Source organism: Fomitiporia mediterranea (assembly GCF_000271605.1).
Source record: "Fomitiporia mediterranea MF3/22 unplaced genomic scaffold FOMMEscaffold_17, whole genome shotgun sequence".
Classification (NCBI taxonomy): Eukaryota; Fungi; Basidiomycota; class Agaricomycetes; order Hymenochaetales; family Hymenochaetaceae; genus Fomitiporia; species Fomitiporia mediterranea.
In genome coordinates, this window is record NW_006760402.1 from 94,047 (window position 1) to 113,092 (window position 19,046).

Here is a 19,046-nt window from a genome sequence, read left to right on the forward strand (position 1 = left end):
ACAGAGTAGAGGTTCTAAGACACAGAACAACAAGTGTTCTGAAGAAGAAGGACAAGGAATCTAAGTCAGAACTAAAGCCTGTACTACCTGCCAAAGTAAGCCAGGCCCTAAAGTATGACAGATTGAAGTACACTAACAAGCCTACTACTAGACTACTACCAGAACTATATTAGTACTATAATCTCTCTCCCATCAAAGACTCTGTCATTGTCTAGCAGATAGTCTCTCACATTCTAGACTCTAACATTAGCCTCACCCTAAAGGAGCTGTTGTTGATTACACCTGATGTCTGAAAGCAAGTTAAGGAACTGTCATCTGCTAGGTAAGTTCCAAACACTACTACACACCTTGTCTTGACAGAACTCTTAGAACTAACAACTTCTGAAGATGTAATTGTAGCTCAAGTCTTACAGTATGTGTAGAGCCTAGAGTCAGTTACAGAACAGGCTATACTGTTATGTACAGTTAAAGCCATCTTTGAAGATACTAAAGAAATCTACTGTATTCTAGACTAAGGAGTAACACTCTGTATCATTTGTAAGAATGTATAGAAATGTCTCAGAATCTATCTGTGTTCCAATCTTACAATTATACTTGAAACTACTGACTCTAGACAAGCACTAACACTTAGTACTGTTAAGAATGTAAAAATCAATATTACTAGAGTTAACATTGCTCTCCAAGCTCAAGTTGTTTGTCAAGCCCTGTTCAAGGCACTCCTAGGCCAACCATTCTTCACTATTACAGAATACAAAACAAAGGACTTTATTAACAGTAACCAATCCATAACACTATCAGATCCCTCAGATTGTTAACAGAAGTGCTAAGTTATGACCAGAACACAAACTGTTCCTTAGAAACACAACAAACAAGGATTTGTAGTAATTACTAATCTCTCAACTCCTACATTAGTCAATCAGCCCCTTAGTGTTTAGGACAAACAGTGTTCTGATTTGAGTTCTAATACTACTAAAGCTGCAAATCCTAACACACACACACTATCCTACAATAGACACACACTAGTCTCTACCATAGTCAATCTACTCCTCAGTTGTCTAGTCACCCTGTCACCTGCCCTAGGATTAGACCCCTTTGTTCTATACACACTCAACAGCCCTAGAGAAAACATATTCACATACAAGAAGGTAGCAAAGAAGGTTAGACCAGTTGTCAGAACTCTCCCAAAAGAGTTTCAGATTGTTTGACAGAAGCATTCTGATCTGTTGAAGAACATGCTAGAACTACCACTGTACCCCAAGCTGTTTGTCTCAACACACTGATTCACACAAGAACACATGGAAGCTCTTAACATCAATCTATACAACTTTCTCTAGCTAGAAGAGCACCAGCTTTTAATCAACCTGATTTCAATATATGAGAACACCTTTGTCTGGAACAAGCTTAAGAAAGGTACTCTAGACTCAGAATACTTCAATCCAATATTGATTCCAACTGTTCCACATATTCTATGAGTACAAAGGAACATCTGGATTCTACAGGGAAACCTTGACACAGTTGTGAAAATTCTCAAAGACAAAATCACTACTAAAGTTTACAAGCTGTCAAACTTATCTTACTGTTCCTAATAGTTTACCATAGTAAAGAAAGACAGAAAGTCTCTACACCTAGTCTACAACCTCTAGGAACTCAACTGAGTTTTGATCTGAGACTTGTCCATACCTCTAATGATTAAACAGGTTGTTGAATCCTTCTCTAGAAGGGCCATTTACTCTGTGCTAGATCTCTTTGTTGTCTTCAACTAATACTCTCTCAATGAATGCTCTTACAATCTTACAATGTTTCAGACACTACTCAGAACATTCTGACTTACTGTTATTCTGATAGGATATACTAATTCTTTTCAAATTATGTACAGTAATATTACTTTTATTTTACAGGATAAAATTCCTAATACAGTACAACCCTACACTAATGACATTTATGTTAAAGGCAGAACTATAAGATATGAACTTCCAGACAGAACATACAAAACCATTCCCAGAAACCCTAGTATCTGACAATTTGTATAGGAACATGCTTACAACCTAAACCATGTTATACAGTAAGTCAAAGCAGTCTACAGAATGTTCTCTAGTCTGAAGCTGTGTGTGTTCTAACTGTACACAACCATCTTAGGTTATAAGTGTACTTATACTAGAAGGGAGCCAGATGATTCAAAAGTCCAGAAAATCTGTAACTGGCCTACATATCAATCTGTCTCTAAAGTTAGAGGATTCCTTAGAACAGTAAGTGTCCTCCACATGTTTATTTGAAATTTTGCTCAGCTTACTAGACTACTCACACATTTGACCAAGCACAATGTTCTGTTTGAGTTCTACTTGGAACACATAGTAGTAATGGACAAACTCAAAGACACTGTTATTAATAGCCCAGCCTTATGTGTTATTGACTATGAGTCAGACATGAAGGTTATTGTTACTGTAGACTCATCTATTATTAGTGTAGGATTCTATCTCAAACAAGAACACCTTAACAGTCATTATTGAATCAACCAATTCAGATCAATTAACTAGAACAAAGCACAATCCTAATACTCTCAAGCTAAGATCAAACTCTTCAGATTGTTCTACACACTCTATACTCTACAAATTCACCTTATCAGAGTAAGGAAGTTAGTAGTAGAAATGGATACTGTCTATGTTAAGAGTATAATAAATAACTCAGACCTACAGCTGAATGCTACAATCAACAGATAGATTGCCAGAATCCTACTGTTTGACTTTGAGTTCTAACACATTCTAGCCCTACAGTTTGCTTGTACTAACAGACTGTCTTGACATCTGTGTACTAAAGCCAACCCAGAAGAAGAAGATAACTTTGAGGAATAGATTAACCAAGCTTACACCTTCTACTACAGTTTTGTGTTTACTGTTCCAAACAATACCAAACCTTCTAAGATATTTCTAACAACTGATTGTATACATACTAGAGAATATTGTCTCAGACAAGTTAAGACCTTCCTAGAAACATACCTCTGACCACTTAGGATGGAAAATCACAAATTCACCACCTTTGTTTACTATACAACCACTTTCTTTGTTAAGACTGGCTGACTGTGGCAGAAAACCTAGAACAGTAACTACTAACTTATAATAGAACCTGACTGACAATAGAATCTTGTCAAGACTGTGTATAACAATCTCAGACATAAAGGAGTCTACTCTGTCCAGGCTAGACTTCTTGACTACTTCTGGTGGCCTAGCCTTGGACCTAACATTAAGTACTACATCTGTACCTGCTACAAATGCTAACTCTGTCAGACAACTCAAATCCTGATCCCTCCCAGTATTCTGAAGATTGCCCTGTTATTTGCTAAGGTACACATCAACACTAAGTTCATACTGAAAGCAGGAGGGTTCTAATACATTGTTCACACTTGATGTACACTCTCTAGCTACCCTAAGTTCCACTTACTCTATTCTGAAACCAGACAAAGTATTGAACAATTCATTTTTGAAGATATTCTCTGTCAATTTGGTGTGTGCCCAGAACTTGTTACTAACAACAGAACCCTGTTTGTCACTACACTAGATTGGCTTTACAACCAATACTACATTAATCACATCTGTATTAGTACATACAACTCTTGAGCTAATAGTATTATTAAACACTACCACTTTAACATACAGGAAGCCCTTATAAAGGCTGCTGAAGGGAATGAACTATAATGGCATGAACACACACATTCTGTCTTTTGGTTGGATTGGATCATAATCTGTTACACAACTAGTATGTCCCCTTATTTTATTGTCTATAGTATTGAACCACTTCTCCTATTTAATATCATAGAAGTAATGTATCTTACTCTAGCACCAGACAAACTTATGACAATGATGGAACTCATTACAACTTGAGCATGTCAACTATAGAAATGTCTGGCCAACCTTCAAGCTATTACAGAATGTATCCATACAGACTAGATTGCTTTACTCTAACAATTTGAAGAAACACACAAACACTTGATCAAAGATTTTAACTTTGAACCCAGTTGACTTGTCCTCATACACAACTCTAAATCACAAATGGATCTTAGACAAAAAACCAAGCCATACTATCTTGGACTGTACATAGTAGTCTGTTGTACACAAGGAGGATCCTATATTGTAGCTGAACTCAATAGATTGGTCTCCTGTCTTCACATTACAGTGTTCTACTTGGTTCCATACTTTGCCTACACTACACTCTTGATTCCAGTTACATGTCTTGTTGAAAACTTCGGTCCAGCTAATGAAATCAATGACACTAACAACCTACCACTGTTGGACAAGCCTTCTAAGGACTCTGACTCTAACTAAAGGCCAATTGTGGCCAACCACTATAGACTTATGTGTTCCTTACTTTCTTGAATTTGCCTTTTTCTATTAACCCCTTATAATATTCTAGACAATGTTCTAATCCTGTTCTACTCTATCTTCTGTTTTTCTTTGATTTTACTTTTAACTAATTGTAGATTATAGTTAAACTTATACTTTGAACCTACATGGTTTTCCCTGTAGTACATTTTTTCCTACTAGGTTTTTTGTACACAGGTTTTTGTCTAGTAGCCCTTAGACCACTTTTGTATTTCTTTAGTCATAACAGTCTCAAAGTCATGTACTAAGAGCTTTGTTCTGTTCTGTTCTGTTCTGTTCTGTTCTTGTTCTGTTCTCACACTGTTCTTGTTCTATTTTGGTTCTGTTTTTGTTCTGTTTCTTTTTTGGTTTTGTTCTGTACTTGTTCTGTTCTCATTCTGTTCTTGTTCTGTTAGTTTGTCTTACTTTCAGTATACATATGGCCTTGCCTCTGTTGTTTACCTATTAATACTGAGTCACTCTTATTACCTTACAATTATCACACTTGTACTTTGGTAACATCACACATTGTTAGAAACATACAGAAAATACTATCCAAAACTATAGAGGAGGGATTATATTTGGCTACTTTTACAGACAGCTTTTATGTTGACTGTCTCACTTATGCTAGTTCAGTTGTTCTGAACAGAATGTCTAATTCTGTCCATCCTTCTGTCCATCCTTTCAACACCTTACCTTTACACTCATCCTAGTCTGTAACTACTCTATGTTCTGTATTATTGTATCTAACATTGTACAATAGGTAGCCACCTACCTTCTGAGGACACAAAGCTTATGTTTGAGCTCTAGATCCTCTCAGAACTTACTGTTGTCCAACAAGTGTTCCAAGAGTTCACCTAGAAGAATGTTGTCTTTAAAAGCTATTAGTATTGATCTCAGAACAACTTACCCAGATCCTTCAGACACACTCTCAACAGTCTAGCTACAGGGTATGGGTTTGTCACTATTGTCCTCCCCTGCCTTAACCTTGTATCCCTTACCACCTTACCAGTCCTTGTAAGAGAGTAACAGATCTTACTCTTCTTGTATACTAAGTATACAATTGTCTTACTATACTCTTGAATGCACACTATATACTAACAGACACAGTTACTACACCTCTGACTCATCAAAGGTGTCAGGCCACTGTCTAGTACTGACTCTAGTACTAGAGAACTGTTCCAGAACTATAACTCAACCTGTCTGTTTTCAACCTCCTCTACTACCCAGTCTGTCTTGTGGAAGTCCAATACATACAACACAGAACACCTCCTGTCTAAATATATGTAATCTGTATCTAGATCAAGTAACTAGTAGTAGTCAGTCAAATCATTAATAAGTAAAGAAGGGACTACATACTGTTTGAGTTGTCCTCCTTATTATTCTGACAGTCTAGTTGTACTCCTTACTACTCACAAAGGAGTACATCCAACCTCTCATTATCTAGTATTTAATCCTACTTGTGTACTCAGTACACAGACAACTCACACTCTAGCTCAGAACCTGGCAGAATGTCTGGTTCACCCATAGGAGCACCTGTCTCAGCATCCTAGATAGTGTGCCTAACCACATCAGACAGTCTCAGAACTACAACCTCTACTACCTACTTTGTTAGAGGAGTAATGCTTGGTTTGTTAACAGCTATAGTATCTTCATACCCTTGAAGTGGTTCACTAATCAGAGCATCCTTACAGCTACTATACTCTGTATTAATTTATAACACCTATGTTTTGAGTTAAAGTATGAGCTACTATAGTACAGTAAGCACAAAGCTGGCCTACACACTTGATACAGTGAGTGTATCCCAATCCAACTGTACTGTCTTGTTAGAAGACTCAGAGACAATATAATGTTCAAGAACTTACCTACAACTACACCAGTTCTGCCCTCTACTCTGTTACTACTAATAGCCAATCTACTGTCCTTACACACTGTAGCAACTCCTGCATCCTTTAAGCAAGGGCCTACACTCAGTTGTAGACCTGATTCACTTCTTACAACAATGACATAGTTGAAGAAGAAGGACAAACTCAAAAAGAAGTAGAAGATCAAAACATGAAGTGTGCCAGTTTGCAAATTTACACTCTTAGGTGTGAATAGGGACAGTCACATTCTAAAACACCTGGGAGATGTCACACTCATGTAACACATACATTCTGATACATTCTGATCAGAAGGGCTCAGTTGTATCAAAGTTGCATCATCCTCACATCAGCAATCCTTTGATTATGTCATCATTACCTACACAATAGTCTTGGTTGCTCAACTCAGACTAGTTGGGTTCTAGACTCTAGTTCTGATTCACAAAGGTAAGACTCTAAGCCTTTAGACAGCTGGTTGATCAATACAAAGGGGACTCAGATCCAGAGTCCTGAATGGGTTGATACAAAGGAGACAGTGGTGGATTTGTTCACAAAGGACTAGTAGCTACAAAGGACTCATAATTTCTATAAATACTCTCATGTAATTTGTACTTGGGAGGAAGTTACTCTCTACTACAACTCTTAGTGTGTAGTTTGACAGTCTCCTCAGTAAACATTCCCTCTTACCTTGTCTTGTTTTGTATTGCCTTGTTCTAAAGTGTGGCTTTGTCATTCTACACTACTCTTGTCTTGTTAATTGTCACCTTTAGAACTTGTATGTTCTGCTTGGATCTACCTATTCCTTCTCACTCTTGACCCCTCTCAGCATCTGTACCTTGCAGACTCAACTAACCTCTTCTACCTCAACTGGTACTAGAGATTGACAGTACTGTACTGTATCTGTATAAAAAATTTGACTCAAAAATATGGTATGTATTTTACAGGCTGTAACTGTATATAGTCTGTATAATACAGACTGTATATACCTGTATACAATATACAGCTACTAAATGAAAGAAACTCTCTCTCTAAACATAATACTGAAGCTCTAATAAGTAGTATTCAATGTTCAGACACTTATACTAGCATTTAGTAATATATTCAGTACTATTATTGTAAAAGTATGTACAATCTGATATATATTCTGATATATACTATAATATAGGTACATCACATGACTCGACTTTATGACAAATATTACAGACTAAATTACATAACAAAATGTTAATAAGTCAAATTTTATACATTTCATGTAGATTAAGGCATAATATAGGTAGAATTCAATATTTCTATACTAAAGAGGTAATATCACAATGATGTAGCCCCTTACATCTCATGCTACACCTTGGTAAATGTAGCAACTACACTGTATCTGTACATGGTGTATATGTTCTGTATACGGCCGTACCGTATCTGTATAGGTTTTCAGGTTCAGAAATACAGTACTGTATTATACGAGCTGTATCTGTATAAGGGTCGTATTATACAGCCTGTATCTGTATACAGTACAGTACCAAGCCCTACTGCTGACCCAGTTTACGCCCGTAATTATACGTGTGTATGCGTATACGTGGGAAATTTTACGCACGTATGCGTATACGCTACGCGCGGAGCACTAAGGGGGAGACCCACTACTGACTCCTTTCCGCCACTCGTCCGCATAGTGTTTCCTTTCCTCAGCCTCACGCTCTTCCTGCTCTTTTCGCTTTGCTTCAACCTCTGCTCGTGACGTACCCCTGAGTAGATAATTCAGGTCGAGTAGGACATCCCATGTGTCGTACGGCTCCTCCGGCTCTGCTTGATTCACCCGCCGCTTACTGCGCCGTACTCGTCTTCCAGAGTGTTCCTTTTTCTTCCGTTTACCAAGCAATTTCTCCTCGTCCCCAGCACGATCTTCATCTTGCACACCTGGTCCCTCGCTGTAGTATTTTTTGCTATGGGCTCTGCATCTCTCCTTCGCATCCTGAGCACCCCACGCCTCCAGCAATGCAGACCCATAAACGAGATCGAGTATCACGTCGTTCGGACGATAGTCGTTGTCGTCTGGTAGAGACGTGGACGGCGGTTCTTCCAGACCACATCCTCTCCGCAGATCAGAGGAAGTACCATGATATGCATCTCGTTGGCAATCCCTGTTTTCAGAAAAGCAGTGCACCGTAAGACGGTACTCGTCAGGGGAGGCTTGGTCTGCACCCGGAAGCTCGTTCGTCTTTAAAGCAAAATTGGGTGTCTAGGAGTGGCTCAGTACATAGGACAGTTTCGAGAGATAAATCAGCAAAACCTTCAAGAACCCGACAATCATGTCCCTATCGAAAATCATGTGAATACCGACATCCATGAATAGCATATTCTGTTTCTCTTCGACACTAATCTGAGCACCCGGGTAACTACGTGGGGCTAAAATGTTTTGATAGTACTATGCAAGATATTAAACTTGCATTGATTATTCAACAATATTAAAACTCACGGTGTCGCCCTTTGAGTGCGGAATAAGGTGACACACTTGACAACGTGCAACAGAAAACCTCGAGAAGGGGCACCCTCCATAGTAGTCTTTTAAGTCGTCTTGGGAAATGTGAGACTGACTCGACCATGAATTTCGGCTGGTCCTGTGTTTCAAGTCCATGTCGACATAGTTTGGGTCACCGTGAAGTTGATACACATAATGGTCACCTGGCTCGACGGTCCCGTCCATATCTTCCTGGCTAATAAACCCACTTCTGAAATTAAGACGTCCATCGGCACCACATATTGTTCTTGCACAGTAGAGAAGCCATTTCCTTGGCTTAGTAGAATACAAGAGAATGACGTTGAATGGGATCTGGAGTAGTGGCATTGTGCATGGTTGCGATATCTCGTCCACACGAGCAGGAGCAACCGATAGAGTCACGGTATTGTCCATCTTCACCGTGGAGGGAAAGTGGCAGCAGGGGCAGCGACAAAGTCAGACATAAGGCGGGAGTGACACGTGAATTTAGTCTATCTCCGTCCACTGCACAGCCATTCCGTCTCCGCTTTGTCTGTCTGGCTCACCTCATTCTCAGCATGGCTTCACATCTGGCTACATACACATTGTATTTCAGTAGTATAGACAGAATTATTTACTACTGATTGTCCTCTTTATCAAAAAATTGCTTGTTGGCGACCAATCAGGTATTTTCATCGGAACACTTAGTACAAATAATAGAAGCACTATCGCCTCTTGCCTGGCCCGATACTTCTATTGACGGCGAGGAAACAGCCCGAGATTCCGCTGATGGCAACGACTACCGCAGTGGTGACCTGTTCAGCACTTCATCAACCCTGACCGTTTCTTCACCATCAATAATAGAAGTTTTGGGACCGTCACCCGCAAATTCGTCGTTGCAGTCCATCACATTGGGAGAGCGGGGAGGCCCACTAGTGACAACAACTCCTTTCCGCCATTCGTCTGTGTAGTGATTTCTTTCCTGAGACTCGCGCTCTTCCTGTCCCTTTTGCTTTGCTTCTACCTCTGCTCGCGACGTACCCCTGAGTAAATAATTTAGGTCGAGTAGGAAATCCCATGTATCGTAAGGCTCCTCCTCCGACTCTGCATTACGGGCACTGTGCCGTGCTGCTCTTGCAGCAATGCGTTCCTTTCTCTTCCGTTCACGAAGCACTTTCTCCTCGTCCCCAACACGATTTTCACCCCACGCCTCTAGCAAGGCAAGCGCATAGAAAAGATCTAATATAGTGTCATTTGGGCGATAACTATTGTCGTCGGGTAGGGACGTGGACAGTGGTCGTCGCAGACCACATCCTCTCCGTAGATCAGAGGAAGTACCATGATTAGCGCTTCGCCGATAAACCATGTCTTCGGAAAAGCAATGTACCGTAACTCGGTAGTCGTCGGGGGTGGCTTGGTCTGCACCCGGGAGCTCGTTCGTCTTCAAAATAGAGTTTGGTGTCTGGGAGTAGCTTAGTACATGAGACAATTTTCAACAAACAAACTGGCCAAACCTTCAAAAACGCTACAGTCTTCGCCCTCAAGGAAAGTATGTGAATATTAGCGCTCATGACTAATATGTTCTGCTTCTCTCCGACATTAATTGGAGCCTCCCGACCATTTCGTGACGCAATGATATTTCGATAGTACTTTAAAAGGTGTTTAAAACCTTATACTGTTGTAATTCGGAAAGTGTCATAACTCACATCATCATCGTTTGCATGTTCAATGAGATGGTGTACTTTACAAGCTACAATAACGGTCTTCGTGAAGGGACACCCTCCGTAGTATGCTTCAAAGGCATCTGGAATTGTGTGAGATCGATCAGACCATGAGTCCCAACTGGTTGGCCTATCGTTCAAGGTCTTATCAACATAGTTTGGGTCACCGTGAAGATGGTACACATAGTGGTCATCAGGCTTAACGCCGTCGTCCATGTCTTCCTGGCTAATATCCGTAGCTGCTGATCGAAGGTGGCCATCAACACCGCATATAGCTCTATCACAGTAGAGAAGCCATTTGCGTGGTTTGGTAGAGTATAAGAGAATAACGTTGTAAGGGATCCGGAGAAGTGGCACTTGGCATGGATGCAATGTCTCGTCCACACGTGCAGGAGAAACTAATAGAACAACAGTACCAGGAGTAATTTCGTGTTGCTGATTCGCGGAGTCATTCTTCTCGCCAATTATTTCCATCGTCATGGCATTGGTAGGCAGCAGAGACTCAGACAGCTGACGAAGTCAGACACAAGACAGGAAGTGACACAGTCCAAGCCGCCAATGCCTCGGTCCACTACACAGCCACTCTTCTTGCTTCATCGGATCCGTCCGGACCGACCCGAACGTCCATATACAGTAAGCTGCCACACACAATATTATTTTTAAACAAACAGGAGTGACTTCGGCTTTTGTGGTCGAATTCTCCGAGATTACATTGCTCCTTGGCCTAGCAGGTGTTCCTGGTATTTATTATGTTGCATTGCGTTAGGTTGAAAAATAAGGATTTAAACGGTGCTACTGATTTTTGAGTCCAAGCACAATGAGCTGCATTCTGCATACAAATACAAGCATAGGTATAATGAAGTCGCGTTATAGTTGTGTTTATTTGCCATCCTGTGGGGCAGCGTCTCTGATATTTTTGTACATCTACCGCTCTGAGGTTTAAGTTTGGTTATGATGCAATGAGGGGCTTGAGCTGAATCCGTGATACAGAACACGATTTCCAATTGAAATGGTACAGGCACAGTCGGTATTCATGAGCAGTCTGAGATTGACTTGGTGTGTGCCTTTATTAGAAATCTATCTCTTACACTCTGAGTAAGTTTTACAGTCTCAACATGTTCTAAAGGACATCAAGATCGAGCCAAAAATTGATCAAATGGTTACGCTCTATTAATCAGCCATAAGTCTAAGGGTTGAGAACGATAATAAAATAAATGAGCAAATAACACAGGAAGCGGCACGGAGTTATTGTAGCACTACTGAAGAGATGCACAAATGAATACCAACTGATGCCGCAGATGAATAAATGCCGGCACAGCCTTTGCGGTGTTTCCCTGCTCCGCAATAGTGTCGATCATGAGCCTCGAGCCGGCTCTCTCGGAGGCAAACGACGAAACCAGGGCCGATGGTACGCGGGCCGTCCACACCGATACGTGATGCTCCGTGCTACCAAAAATATTTTCAATTGAACTCGGATCCTGACGCGACGCATATCTTCATAGGAGTCCTATCTTTGCTTTGTACATCTGGGAAAGTCGTACAAAATCAGTTCAGAGTGAATAAATGAATACAAGAAGAAACCAAGACGTACGAGCATAGTCTCGTCGCTGGCATTCTGCATTACGCGACAGTCTCCTTCGAGATAAACTCGTATCGAGCCTATTGGTATTAAGTGCTTATCAAATAAGTCGACGGTGTAATGTCTTCGTGGATCATTGAAATCCGTTCGAACACATTCTCTGAAAATGACAAAAGATTAACATTTTCGTTAATTTGAGGAAGCAAGTTGTACGCACGCCAGCGATACAGTTGAGATGTCCCTCGGAAACGTCCTCGGATCTCTCAGCATCGAATCCAGAGAAGCGGCGTCGACAGAATTACATACAAATGCAAGAGTCGTCTCTGTGACCTTGCCTTGTAGCTCGTCATATAGGAAAGAAGCAGTCTTGGTCCTGAACTTTGGATGCATCATAGTGTTGTTAGATGTGGTATCGATATCGGTCGAGGTAAGTACGAAATATGAGTATGTACCGCTTCTGGCGCTTTGAGTACGTTATATACCCAGTGCTGAAGGGTTGGCCACAAAAAGACCGCGTGTCTCGGGATCGGAGTCAGGGAAGCGAAGTCGAGGCCCGTACTGAAACAACGGGAATGGAGAGTGTTGTGAGGCTGTGCACGACAGGCGATAAGAAGCACTTAGCAGGTGATATAGCTGGTTGACGGAGATTATGACGCCTTTATCTCTTGGTCTGATCGGATTAAAAATTACAGGGCGTAGAGGCGGTGACTCAGACCGAAAGTCGGCGCAGATCGGTCTGAAAATAAAGCCGGGTCTCCAAATGAAATCCCGACAAAGGCTGAGCAGGGTGATAGAAGCGGCACTTGCAAAAAAACATGCTACATTACACATTGAATGTGGTGAGCAGCTGGAATCAAAGGAAGGTATGCATTGTCGTCGTCAACGAGAATAGAATTTCGCGATGTTCCAGTATCCTCAACCGACTGTCTACAAGCATCTACAAGCATTTCAGTACATGGGTACACTATTGGAGTAGTTCACAGTAGGCCGTGAAGCAGTGTCAAATGAGACACGTAACAACTCAGTCAAGCCAAAATTATGAACATTGTCGTTGACGGTCCGTTACTAGTGGGTATTCAAAGACCTTGATTGATCTACTTGTCGGGGGATTACATCGCTGGATGACAAACGGTAAACAGAGGTGAGTCAAAAAAACAGCCATAACGTGGCATGTATTATAAGCACTGATGAGCAATGGATCAATTACGGCCGCATGAGGGAGGAGGACTGAAGATTGAAGAGGGAGTTGGGAAGCTTCTTCCGAAGAGGTAATCGCCTGCTAGTGCCCACGTTTATGATAATGCACGTGATATATATTGATCACGTGCACATAAACTGAATCAAAATTTGAAATTTCTAGAAGTTGCGCCCGCTAAGTCTGCTGCACAACCTTCACTCATTCACCCATGTCAAAAACCATACTCTCTTCATAACATACACGAAGAGAATGGTTCGGCTCATAACACATAACCTACTTGCATGCCACGTTAAAGGGTGCACGACGAATAATTTCCCACTGCGGTTTCAGGACGTTAAAGTCGAGCTGCGTGAGACAGAGTTCAACGCGGATTTTCTGAGGAACTTCGCGCCGAGGATTGAGTGGAAGCCCCTTGTTGATGCAGCGAAGCAGGTTCGCATGTTGCGATCTCAGAACGTGTATAGTGAGAAGATCTGATTTGGTCTATAGCTCGGCAATACGACCTTGCCCGTTGAACAGCCTGAGATGTTGGATGACGAATTTTTGAAAGCTTTGCACCATGTACTTCTCGAGGTATGTTCTGCTCCCCATTGCAAGCTCTATTGGATAACAAATATGTTTGGATGGATAGATTCACGTCGAGGAAGGAGCCATGGTATGCCGGAACTGCGGACACGTCTACAAAATTATGAATGGCATTCCAAACATGGTACGTCCCCATCTTACGTACTTTCTTCTCCTCTAATGACTCCCGATTAGCTTCTTTCGGAGAGTGAGATTTAAATTAGATAACCACCCAACTCACGGTGCTTTGTCGACTGCTTCGCTCTGAGACCGCGGATGAATTCCATTATTTCACGAACGACCTTTTCACTGCTCAATTTCCAGCATACTTCTCTTCGGTAAAAAAAATTCGACATTATCGTATTCTCTATATAACGGAGAGTCGGCCGAAATCTCATTATAGGATGTTGATTTTAGAAGGATACGCTTGAGTATCTTACTTTTTATCTTAGCGCCTATATCTTACCTGTGTTTAGCTTTCCATTTCTTCCCTTGTATTGTCTAGCAACGATGAAAATTTCTATCAATTTTTTTTACCGTAATCGTGAAGCAGAAGCTTTACTCCCTACTAGAGATGTTTGTTCTCTGTTCGGACTGCTGAGCGGGGACCGACTGAAGGCACCTGAGACAAGATGTTCCTGGTTTTTTAGATCGTCTTGGACGACTACTTCTCTCTTCCTAATTAATGTCCCTCCCTAGGCCACATTCTAGGCGCTGGCCAGGGCATACAGCGACAGAAATGTTATTGTGTCGGTCTTCAAACTTCGCGCCAATGGGCTTCTCGCAGGACATGTCCAGCAATCACGTATGTGTATTATTTGCGCTTATAATGTGACAAGAGCTATCATCTAATTGCACTCTGTAGTCCCTTTTCAAGAACAGTTAACACTAAAACACTCAGAACATTTTCCAGGTGTAAATGTCCAGCGGACTAAGTCGATGTCCAAGCAATTACTCTACGTCACCTCCTTGATCAAAGCAAGCGTGCAGAAGTGTGAGTAATAGTTAGCATAACTATTACCTTGACCTGATAGTGTATCATCAGCATGACCTGGGAAGAGATTGGATTATGTAGGCGTGTGTTGGTGGTAAGAATAGTGAATGCGAATGGTCTCCTTAACAACCCTTATCGTTCTCGGGCCTTAGCTGCTTCTGTGCGGACTAAAATTTATTGCGAGAGGAGTCAATGCGTCCGTTACTGACCGGAAACGATGTTGTTTCGTTCCAATCATCCTTCTGGATCCAGTGGAAATGCCTCCAAGAGCGGGTTTATCTGTAAACGTAGACGATTACAGAAGTCGATTGGAGTGCGAAATTCCATACATTTTTTGTTGAGTATCTTAGTTACTTCTGAAGTGTGGGCCTACCCATGACTCACCTCAATGTGGCCGATCATAAGCAGAACACACCCAATGTACCACACTCGCACGCACATTTACTAAGACAAAGCGTAAGAATACCTAATTCAAGTACTAATTTGACTAATCAAGAGAAATGACGCCGTGGTCGTTCATTCACACCACCGAAAGAAGGTTATCTTGCACGTTGATTGGCCCACATGGTTTACCAAGGTGGTACTGTGTGGCCGAACGAGGACGTTTGAACAACCATACCTCGACGCATTCGTTTGCCGAGGGCTTATAAAACCGCATCCGCTTTAACGAACGTTTCCTTCAGCTCTCTCTCATCTCTCGTTGCAGAGCTCACTTTCTCTCATCTCGGATTATATCCTTATTGCTTCTCTTCCTTCCGCGTATACATCCATCGTCTCCACTTATTTGCGAACTTTCCTAAGGCCGCGTTAGCCACGATGCCAACTACCATCCTCCACAAACCCTCACCCATCTCCATCCTCCACTACACTGAACGTCGTCTAGACATGTCTCCTTCCCGCGACACTGTTTCTTGCTCACCCGAGTCTACCGATTCTGTACGCCAGGAGATAGCCGCACGCCGCGTCGGAGAGCGTTCTGTTACGCCGTACCCTCCTCCGATGTATTCTCCTCGAGTTACTTTCGGAAACAATCGCTCCGTCACTCCTTATCCTGATCTACGTCGTTGGCCCTCTCGTGATGGCGGTTGTGGATTCGGCACTCCTAGCTCCACCATCTCCGCTTCAAAGGTCGATGAGGAAGACGAGTCCCTTGACCAATCCCGTGCTCCATCCCCTTCTTCAAAGGAAGACGACGAGGAGGGCGAGACTAGAGGACGAACCCTCAGCCGCGTGAGTAGCTGCCGCAGCATCGATAGCCACTATACATTCGGTGTTCCTACAAACACGCCTCTCCGTTCACTCTCGCGTTCATCGTCGTTCTCCAATGAAGCTTCTCCCGAGGACTCGAAGGCTATTCCGAAGCCAGTCACACCACCGGTTATTGCTCGCGCGCTGGAGGACCGTATGTTTGAGATCGAGGTTGCACGCAGGGTCAAAGAGATGATGGAATCCACGTCTGCGGATTACCCGGACTTGTTTATGGAAGACTTTGAAGACTTGGACCTCCTTTGCCCACCAAACTCACCCACTCCCATGGATTTGATCAACTAAACAAATTTCGTTAGTGTATATTTCATGAATTGTCTTTGCAAATGTGTCTTGTAATGATAAACTTCACATGTACTAAATGTAAAATTACAAATGCGAGGTATTGTGCCGAACTAATGGGTTAAATAAAGTCAATAGTTTCTTTTACTTACTTTGTAGACCATTAACTCAGAAAATGAAAGTCAATTAGACTGTTAAAGGTATGAGAAAGACCAGAAAACAAATATTTTTCCGACATTTGTAAACATATTGTGAGAGCTGCTCTGATTGATATGGCCAGTCATATTCTCTTGTGCCACCGGAAAAGAGAGTAGTAGTAGATGATAGGACAGAATAGAGTAGAAAAAGTGAGAAGGACACAGATACATAATCACTAGGAGCATTACAGAAAGATTGATGGTATACAAGACATAAGGAGCTTATTACAAGTGGTGGTGCATGAACAAAACGTTCATCCAATAGTGTTACTGTTCATTGTTCCCCAAATGCCTACCTTGGCTTGTGAAAGTTAAAACACAGTAACTATATTATAATAAGGTATTATTCAAGGTCAGCCGTGCACAAGATTATATGAACAGTAAGTTCTATATCCAAATGTGAATGACATATATAAATTGTAAACATAGTATGTGATTCTCAATAGTGTTAGCTATCTGGCTGGTCTCAATTATCTCAATTAATCTAAGACGGGAAGCACACTGGCCTCTGTTCGACATATATTTGAGCTATCAAGCTCACAATTTAAGTTATACCTCGAAAGGAAATGCATCTTCAGTATTGTGAGCCAGAGGCAATCTTGGTTTTATGCGACAAACCATGTAATTGCAACTGCTTAAGTCCAGGCACTTTAACGTTACAAGATCTGTCACCTGCATGACATGGATCCAAACGAGTGGACACTAGAAAAGCTCATCGGAACTGTTGAGGTAGAATATTGTTGATTGTAGCCGAACGTCCTCTAGTTCTAGTACAGACATCAACACAGGGTATCTTCGTAAGGCGATCTAAATACGCTGGTCTGCATGGCACGTGCACCACAGACTAAGAGGAATGGCAAAGTCGAGGAGCATAGCATTTTGCAAGATACATGCCAAAAGCATTCACACTCGGAAGACGTAGGTATATACCATTGAGACATTGAGAAGTGGTACGGGAGCTGTGTCCTTGCTATCTGCTGGGTCAATATTAGGGCTCGGTCCCGTACCGTATTATACGGATACGGCATTTTCGTATACGGTGCCGTACCGTATCCGTATAAAAATTTTGACTCAAAAATACGGCACGTATTTTACGGGCCGTAACCGTATATAGTCTGTATAATACGGACCGTATACACCTGTATACAATATACAGCTACTAAATGAAAGAAACTCTTGCTCTAAACATAATGCTGAAGCTCTAATAAGTAGTATTCAATGTTCAGACACTTATACTAGCATTTACTAATATATTCAGCACTATTATTGTAAAAGTATGTGCAATCTGATATATATTCCGATATATAGGTACATCACATGACTCGACTTTATGACAAATATCACAGACTAAATTACATAACAAAATGTCAATAAGTCAAATTTTATACATTTCATGTAGATTAAGGCATAATATAGGTAGAATTCAATATTTCTATACTAAAGAGGTAATATCACAATGATGTAGCCCCTTACATTTCATGCTACACCTTGGTAAATGTAGCAACTACGCCGTATCCGTATATGGCGTATACGTTCCGTATACGGCCGTACCGTATCTGTATAGGTTTTCGGGTTCAGAAATACGGCACCGTATTATACGAGCCGTATCCGTATAAGGGTCGTATTATACGGCCTGTATCCGTATACGGTACGGTACCGAGCCCTAGTCAATATGCAAAGGCTAGAGTTTTGAGGTTTACATGCATGTTGACGTGGTGTTTGGATACCATGGCCATCTAATGCCAATTAGGCACGCTTCTACGGATGGAGAAACAACACATGAAGTGGGAATCTGCGCGACTTTGTGCACTCGTCCACATGCGTTCAAAGAATTTCTGCATCATGGCCATAGTCCCAGTTATGAAACATGAGCTCCAACGCGCTGCAATGGAAAAGCCAGTATTTTGTAACAAGATTAACAAGAGAGAGCTGATGCTGACTGGTTCTCGAGGCGATTCGAGCCTGGATGTCGTCCCATCGACCTGAACTACTTCTGAAAGCATCGGACATGAGCCACTAGTAGAAATAAGTCTGATTTTTCTGGCCAAAAATGACGAGAACATAATTTGTTGGTAGAATCATCTTGTGTTAGTTATCTGTTCATGAAACTGCAGAATCTTTAAGTTTAAAGGACCCCTTCTGATGGCTACGTTAGTTCGTCGGCATCGCCAAAGGAGTGTGAGTACATGATACGTCGCGTGTATATCAGGCTGCTTTTTGATTGCATAGTAGTGAAACGAAATCTTCAAGGAGTGGCTGTGTAAGAAAGCCTGCTGCATGCCAGACGTCCGTTGATCGGACATAGTTTCCTATCTTCCGTTAATGCACAATGTGGGAGTAAGCAGTACTACTAGACACACTAATACTTTGGGGAAAGGGAGTTCGCTGGTGTGGAAAGGCCAAGGTTAGTTTAAGTCAGGTATAGCGTGCGTCTGCAGTTGACGCCCAAAGCACAGTGGCAGGCAGAGAAGGGTTACGAGACAAGAAAGCAGGACAGAAAGATACCCGAAATTCACAACAAGCTTGGTAGACCGCAGAACGTCTGCAAGAGATACGGAATTGGA

General features: G+C 41.7%; 6 protein-coding genes across 6 annotated transcripts; 3 read left to right on the forward strand and 3 right to left on the reverse strand.

Moving 5' to 3' along the window:
- Positions 1-5,006: 5,006 nt before the first annotated feature.
- FOMMEDRAFT_171136 (uncharacterized protein) lies at positions 5,007-9,116 on the reverse strand (the record flags this gene model as incomplete). The annotated part of the gene is made up of 4 exons (XM_007271409.1): positions 5,007-5,024; positions 7,854-8,444; positions 8,496-8,630; positions 8,682-9,116. 4 exons carry the CDS (start codon positions 9,114-9,116, stop codon positions 5,007-5,009), a joined length of 1,179 nt encoding a protein of 392 aa, XP_007271471.1.
- Positions 9,117-9,340: 224 nt separating this feature from the next.
- On the reverse strand, positions 9,341-10,942 carry FOMMEDRAFT_143292 (uncharacterized protein). Its single transcript, XM_007271410.1, has 3 exons — positions 10,388-10,942; positions 10,196-10,330; positions 9,341-10,143 (listed from the first exon to the last, which is right to left on the reverse strand). The coding sequence occupies exons 1-3, from the start codon at positions 10,880-10,882 to the stop codon at positions 9,481-9,483; spliced, it is 1,293 nt and encodes a 430-aa protein (XP_007271472.1). The 5' UTR covers positions 10,883-10,942; the 3' UTR covers positions 9,341-9,480.
- A 608-nt stretch (positions 10,943-11,550) lies between these two features.
- Positions 11,551-12,406, reverse strand: FOMMEDRAFT_23764 (uncharacterized protein). Its single transcript, XM_007271346.1, has 2 exons — positions 11,994-12,406; positions 11,551-11,928 (listed from the first exon to the last, which is right to left on the reverse strand). Exon 1 carries the CDS (start codon positions 12,372-12,374, stop codon positions 12,171-12,173), a length of 204 nt encoding a protein of 67 aa, XP_007271408.1. The 5' UTR covers positions 12,375-12,406; the 3' UTR covers positions 11,551-11,928; positions 11,994-12,170.
- Positions 12,407-13,368: 962 nt separating this feature from the next.
- Positions 13,369-15,579, forward strand: FOMMEDRAFT_23766 (Trm112p-domain-containing protein). Its single transcript, XM_007271347.1, has 6 exons — positions 13,369-13,611; positions 13,669-13,752; positions 13,811-13,888; positions 13,939-14,548; positions 14,609-14,737; positions 14,789-15,579. Exons 1-4 carry the CDS (start codon positions 13,429-13,431, stop codon positions 13,960-13,962), a joined length of 369 nt encoding a protein of 122 aa, XP_007271409.1. The 5' UTR covers positions 13,369-13,428; the 3' UTR covers positions 13,963-14,548; positions 14,609-14,737; positions 14,789-15,579.
- On the forward strand, positions 15,554-16,288 carry FOMMEDRAFT_161934 (uncharacterized protein; the record flags this gene model as incomplete). The annotated part of the gene is made up of 1 exon (XM_007271411.1): positions 15,554-16,288. One exon carries the CDS (start codon positions 15,554-15,556, stop codon positions 16,286-16,288), a length of 735 nt encoding a protein of 244 aa, XP_007271473.1.
- Positions 16,289-17,307: 1,019 nt separating this feature from the next.
- FOMMEDRAFT_161935 (uncharacterized protein) lies at positions 17,308-18,468 on the forward strand (the record flags this gene model as incomplete). Its single annotated transcript, XM_007271412.1, has 4 exons — positions 17,308-17,404; positions 17,475-17,588; positions 17,984-18,130; positions 18,233-18,468. The coding sequence occupies 4 exons, from the start codon at positions 17,308-17,310 to the stop codon at positions 18,466-18,468; spliced, it is 594 nt and encodes a 197-aa protein (XP_007271474.1).
- Positions 18,469-19,046: the final 578 nt, after the last annotated feature.

Coding starts and splice junctions, on each gene's coding strand:
- FOMMEDRAFT_23764 (XM_007271346.1), bottom strand. CDS start 12,374: ATGATGCATCCAAAGTTCAGGACCAAGACTGCTTCTTTCCTATATGAC.
- FOMMEDRAFT_23766 (XM_007271347.1), top strand. CDS start 13,429: ATGGTTCGGCTCATAACACATAACCTACTTGCATGCCACGTTAAAGGG. Junction 13,612..13,668: donor TTGTTGATGCAGCGAAGCAG/GTTCGCATGTTG, acceptor TTTGGTCTATAG/CTCGGCAATACGACCTTGCC. Junction 13,753..13,810: donor TGCACCATGTACTTCTCGAG/GTATGTTCTGCT, acceptor TTGGATGGATAG/ATTCACGTCGAGGAAGGAGC.
- FOMMEDRAFT_143292 (XM_007271410.1), bottom strand. CDS start 10,882: ATGACGATGGAAATAATTGGCGAGAAGAATGACTCCGCGAATCAGCAA. Junction 10,331..10,387: donor AACATGCAAACGATGATGAT/GTGAGTTATGAC, acceptor CACCTTTTAAAG/TACTATCGAAATATCATTGC. Junction 10,144..10,195: donor AGACTGTAGCGTTTTTGAAG/GTTTGGCCAGTT, acceptor AGCTACTCCCAG/ACACCAAACTCTATTTTGAA.